The 6,000-nt window shown below is 33.9% G+C and overlaps 2 protein-coding genes across 2 annotated transcripts; both read left to right on the forward strand.

The window, feature by feature from the left end:
- The first annotated feature begins 124 nt into the window (after positions 1 to 124).
- On the forward strand, positions 125 to 666 carry LOC123916422 (phosphoenolpyruvate carboxylase, housekeeping isozyme-like). Its single transcript, XM_045967879.1, has 2 exons — positions 125 to 243; positions 374 to 666. Exons 1-2 carry the CDS (start codon positions 151 to 153, stop codon positions 590 to 592), a joined length of 312 nt encoding a protein of 103 aa, XP_045823835.1. The 5' UTR covers positions 125 to 150; the 3' UTR covers positions 593 to 666.
- A 4,221-nt stretch (positions 667 to 4,887) lies between these two features.
- Positions 4,888 to 5,241, forward strand: LOC123915065. Its single transcript, XM_045966214.1, has one exon. It carries the CDS (start codon positions 4,888 to 4,890, stop codon positions 5,239 to 5,241), a length of 354 nt encoding a protein of 117 aa, XP_045822170.1.
- Positions 5,242 to 6,000: the final 759 nt, after the last annotated feature.

The following is a 6,000-nucleotide window of genomic DNA, read 5'->3' on the forward strand; positions in this document are numbered from 1 at the left end:
AAGTAGCTTATGTTATATATAAGCACTTAATTAAGAATAAGTTGTTTATCCAAATAGGACCGTATTTGAATAATTTATACATTACAATTTATGGAATTATGGCAATTTCTGCATTAAGGATTAGTCTTTGTGTTATTAAGCATTGTTTTCATGTGCAGGATAAGGAACAATTTAACACAGTTGTATGCTAAAGACATAACACCAGATGATAAGCAAGAGCTTGATGAGGCTTTACAAAGAGAGGTACATGCTTGATTGTTGATTCCTTATTCAATTTATGATTCCATTACTCACATTTTAGGGAATGATTTTGTGGTTAGAATTTTTGTTTTACAGTACACCTACAGCTCTAACGAAGTTTGCTCATGCACAGATTCAAGCTGCATTTCGCACTGATGAAATTCGAAGGACTCCTCCTACACCACAAGATGAAATGAGAGCAGGAATGAGCTACTTTCATGAGACAATTTGGAAAGGAGTCCCAAAGTTTTTGCGTCGGGTTGACACAACTCTGAAGAACATTGGAGTAAACGAACGTGTGCCATATAACGCTCCTGATATCCAATTCTCTTCTTGGATCATACTAGTGTGATTCAGTATTCATCATGGTTCCTATCTAACTTTCAGTTTACTTTTATTAATGAAATGTGTTCAATTTGCATTCAAGGTTTTCAATTTTATAGTACTCATATTCCAATTCAATTTCTTTTTTTTGTGTTTTCTCTTTGAATAAGTTCAAATCATTAGTGTTTTATCATTTACATAACACAGTTGGAAGGGTTTGAGAATGGATTATCAAAGTGTCAAACAATTTGATGTCTTACTTTATTACCCGATTTATAAACTTTTGGATGTCGATCGAGATTCACAATTTTTTTTTATTGTTCTCCGATTATCAATATATATTTGTAATTTTTTTTCATTCTAATATAGAGGTTTTGTATCTTTCTAATATATATGCCTGTAATTTATGGGCGCTTTCTATAATTTATGCACGCTGCATATAGAGTTTAAAAAATTGTCTCTGCTTAAGGCCAACTTTTAATAGATAGTTTCTTAGTATCTACACCATATATTAACCTCTACATATAACTTAATATCTTTATAATTTTTAAGATAATCGCTAAAACTACGAGTTTAATAGAGATGCTTGAAGTAATGATATTGCAATTAAATTACTAGATGTGGAATGAACCAATTTGATTAATATCGATATGCTTATTTTGACCCATAGCAACCATGATTGGCAACAACCATGATTGTTATATAAATGAGGTTACTACAAACCCGTGCATCGCACGGGGCGGTTACTAGTTATACTAAAAGATGGTAGACTTAGAAGTTCAAAATGGAAACCCTAATGAAACCCTAATTGAATTGGCCAATTGGTGATCAACAACTTTGCATAATGTCAAATCATGTTTTGCCAATTTCATCCACTCATATGTTGCCAATTTCCATCCAATGATCATGTTCCACTTGCCTAGGTAGAAGGTCATGTGCATCCAATGTATTGCTTAGATCATCATATGGAAACATGTATCATCTTGCCATTTATGTATCAATCCCATGTGAATATGTCATGTATAGATTGGTCTATCATATCATCCATGTATCCATGACCAATCAAGAAATCCTTCATCATCCATGTCATGTATGTCTAGCTTACCATCCAACCAAGTCACATTCACAAAGTCAATGTGTTATTGTAAGTTTCTTGGAAATTGTTGCTACTTCATTCACTTCTTTCACAAAGTCAACTATCACACTATGTGACAATTGTGTCTTGGTGATCACTCAAAAAGTTTTCACAAAGTCAATGTGTCATTGTAGGTTTCTTGGAAATTGTTGCTACTTAATTCACTTCTTTCACAAAGTCAACTATCACACTATGTGACAATTGTGCCTTGGTGATCACTCAATCTTCTTCAAGTCAAATGACACCCTAAGTGACAAGTGTAGTGCTTCTACTTCATTCTCTACTATCCATCCATGGTTTTGCATAATACCATTTGCTATGTTTCTCTTGTCCTCATTGCATTGCAAGTGTGAGAATTTCATTGGTTTTAAAAGCTTCACTTAGCATCCATCTATCATCTTCACTTTCAAACACTCTATATAAACCATTTTCAATCCATCAAATACACACACTAGCTTAACCTTTCATCCACCACCCTCACTCTCACCCACACACACCACACACATCAATTTTCTCTCTCTTTCACAACATATATCACATTAAATCTCCATCTTCTTCTCAAAACCACCACCATCACCACCACTACCTCTCTCTCTCTCTCTCTCTCTCTCACACACACACACACACACACACACACATCAATTTTTTCTCTCCCTTTCACAACCAACAACACCTTAAATCTTCATCTTCTTCCCAAAACCACCACCTCCACTACTTCTCTCTAACTTTCTCCATCTCCCCACCTCATTAACCTTTCTAATCTCTCATGGCTTTGAACCATCCCCTCTTCCACCATGATCCATAGTCATGCATACATTTCAAGATGCAAACCTATGAGTTTGAAGATCATAGTGCAAATGTTTTATTTTGGTAGCAAGTTTGTATTTTTATCAACTTACCAAACTAAAGATCATCATGCATGAAGAAAAATCAAACTTGCAACTTCAAATAGAGAAAAAAGATTGATGTATCACCATGAACAATTATAAAATACAATAAGCTTCATCATATCAAGCAACCATGATCACAATAGGAAAAAAAATTCATCTACCCAATAAAATTGCATGCAACATTTTAATTAGCATCTAACATTTTCTTTTCTACACCTAAATATCATACCCACCAATTAATAGCAAAAACAATATAGTGCATGCAAGGAAGACTTCATCTGCATCATAATGATTGCAATGAGGATTAAATTTTTAGGAAGAGATGAAAACTATCGATGGCCAATTTTTTCTTTCCATTTTTAACAACCACCTATGGATATTTAGAGGTTGACCTAGCGCGCAAAAATTAAAAAACTCTACAAGTGGCGCACAGAGATTATAAACCTCTTTATGAGTGGCGTGAAAAAATTATAAAGTTATTTATAAGTAGCACGTAAAAATTATGAATCTCTCTATCAATGCTTGGAGGTCGAAGTATCACGCAAAAATTCTAAACCTTCTTATAAGTGGCGCGTAAAAGTTATAAACTTCTCTATCAATATTTTGATGTTAACCTAGCGCGAAAAAATTAATTTAAAAAAAAAACTCTCTATAAGTAGCACACATAAATTATATCATTTCTATGAGTATGCAAGCATGACCTCTCAATTATAAAAGACTTTGCCCCAAATTGTTGTATTATATATATAATACTTTATGTATAAAACCAAAGCCGTTGGATATTTATCCACCGGTTGCTAAAAATATTTCAACAACTTCACTATCAAGAGAAAACAAAATTATCAATATTTGGAGGTTGAAGTATACACAAAAATTATAACTCTCTCTATACGTACTTAGAAGTTGATAATTTTTACTTAGAGATTTTAACTCTATAAGTGGCGGCACAAATTATAAACCTCGCTATCGATATTTAGAGGTTGACTTGGCGCGCAAAAATTAAAAAACTCTACAAGTGGCACGCACAAATTATAAACCTCTCTATCGATATTTAGAGGTTGACTTGGCGCGCAAAAATTAAAAAACTCTACAAGTGGCGCGCAGAGATTATAAACCTCTTTATGAGCGGCGCGAAAAAAAATTATAAAGTTCTTTATAAGTAGCACGTAAAAATTACGAATCTCTCTATCATTGCTCGGAGGTCTAAGTATCACGCAAAAATTATAAACCTTCTTATAAGTGGCGCGTAAACATTATAAACTTCTCTATCAATATTTTGATGTTGACCTAGCGCGAAAAAAAAAATCTCTATAAGTAGCACATATAAATTAGTAGCGTGTAAAAATTATAAATCTCTCTATCAATATTTGGAGGTTGAAGTATACACAAATATTATAACCCTCTCTATACGTACTTAGAGGTTGATAATTTTTACGTAAAAAATTGTAAACCTCTTTATAAGTAGCGCGTAAATTATGAATCTCTCTATCAATACTCGAAGGTCGAAGTATCGTGAAAAAATTATAAACCTTTCTATAAGTAGAGGTTGAAGTATAAACATTTCTATTAAATTTTATACATGTCACGGGTCTTTGAAGGCTCAACTACAAAATTTGATGTGACTGAGCCATCCAACAATATGATGGTTCACTTTTGTATTGTACTTATTATGATTTGGTTTTTAAGTTTGTTTGCTCTTTTGGATGTAACCTTTCTATAAGTAGAGGTTGAAGTATAAACATTTCTATTAAATTTTATACATGTCACAGGTCTATGAAGGCTCAACTAGAAAATTTGACGTGACTGAGGATGTAACGATTATGCAATGTACTTCTTGATCCTATTATCAATGATTATATGAATGATTTTAAATTTCATCATCTTAACGTACTACTCATGAAAAAATTTGACCAACTTAGTTTATATTATTTGAGATGCACATCTAAACATTAGAAAATTAAATCAAGTGTGCAGTGTGCTCTTAGGCAAAAATTTAATTTTATACATGTCATGGGTCTTGAAAGCTCCACTATAAAATTCGATGTGATTCTTCACTTGAAATTATAAGCGTCGAACAATATTATATCACATACACCAATATTATATCATATCGTTTCAGAATTAATGAAATTGTAAGCGAGGATAATTAATGAGTTGAGCCTCCATAGGAATGACTACTTGAAATTGTATGGGGGTGAGGATCGTTTGACTTATATCACAAATGCACTCTTGCCATCAAAGAGAAAGACTAGGAGGCACGGTGTTGCATTAATCGAAAAATGGTTAACGTTTCCGGATATGGGGCATATTGTAGCCACTGTTTTACGTAAAGTTGTCGTGAAATTGACGAAACAAGGAGCATCTGAGACATTTTTCCCATTGTGTGGCATCCCATCATCTAACCCTTCTTCACTAATTATTTGTCTTGGAGCTATCCCCGGTCATTATATCTATGTCAAGTTGAAAGATGATTGTCTGATACCTCCGACGTGCATTCAGTGGAAGAGCCATTGTTCTGCGGAAGCTATTATTTGGGAGTCATTTTTTGTTGCTCGGCAGGCTAAATTTAATAAACTTATGAAAGGAAAGATAGTCGACAACAAAAAGAATGTCCGGGTTGGTTCTAACTTGAATGATCCAATTGAGCTTTGATTTGTTTGGTAATGATATTACAATTAAATTACCTAATTCCCATATGTTTATGACTAATTTCCTTTGCTCATAGTATCCATGATTGATATATATAATGATGCTCCCTCGAAATGATTTCCGTATGCTTATGACTAATTTCATTGGCACGTTGCATCCATGATTGATATACACATGATGCTCCATCGAACCCGTGCAACGCACGGGCAACCATCTAGTTTCTTCAAAAGGTCAAAATCCCTCTATTCCTGAAACATTTCTTTCTCGCGTCTGTTCTTTAATTGTTTCAATTTTGGCCTCATCCCAGCGGCGCTGCCTCTATCCACGGCGTCGTTCTTCTTCCACCGCCGAGCTATTTAGGGTTTTCTTGTCTCTCTTCTCTGCTCTTTAATATTCTATTTTTAGGGGTTTTCAACGTTTGGGAAAATTGGTCTTCTTCTCTATTCTTAGTTTCACAATTGCCATGTAAAGGGGAGCACGCCGCATCACACGCTCTTAAAGAAATCACACGTGTTTTCATGTACAACCACTGTCGTGTTGCCGCGGTAACTTGAGTTGAAATATGTTGTTAATTTTTCTTTAGAAAGGTAGTATTTTTGAAGGAAACAAAAAAGAAGTTGAAAGATATTGTTGATTTTTGCTTAGAATAGTAGTATTTCTAAATAAAATCAAAATTGAAAGATATTGTTGATTATTGTTCATTGTTGTGCACGACGGCATAATGGGGTTAGCCGGTTAGAGATGCTGTCTTCACATTAGGTT

This window comes from Trifolium pratense, linkage group LG3 (assembly GCF_020283565.1).
Source record: "Trifolium pratense cultivar HEN17-A07 linkage group LG3, ARS_RC_1.1, whole genome shotgun sequence".
Taxonomy (NCBI): Eukaryota; Viridiplantae; Streptophyta; class Magnoliopsida; order Fabales; family Fabaceae; genus Trifolium; species Trifolium pratense.

Bases quoted from the DNA above. Each gene is read 5' to 3' on its own strand.
- LOC123915065 (XM_045966214.1), top strand. From the start codon at position 4,888: ATGGGGCATATTGTAGCCACTGTTTTACGTAAAGTTGTCGTGAAATTG.
- LOC123916422 (XM_045967879.1), top strand. From the start codon at position 151: ATGTGCAGGATAAGGAACAATTTAACACAGTTGTATGCTAAAGACATA. The intron at 244-373 runs GTACATGCTTGA...GCTCATGCACAG, and splicing joins ATGAGGCTTTACAAAGAGAG to ATTCAAGCTGCATTTCGCAC.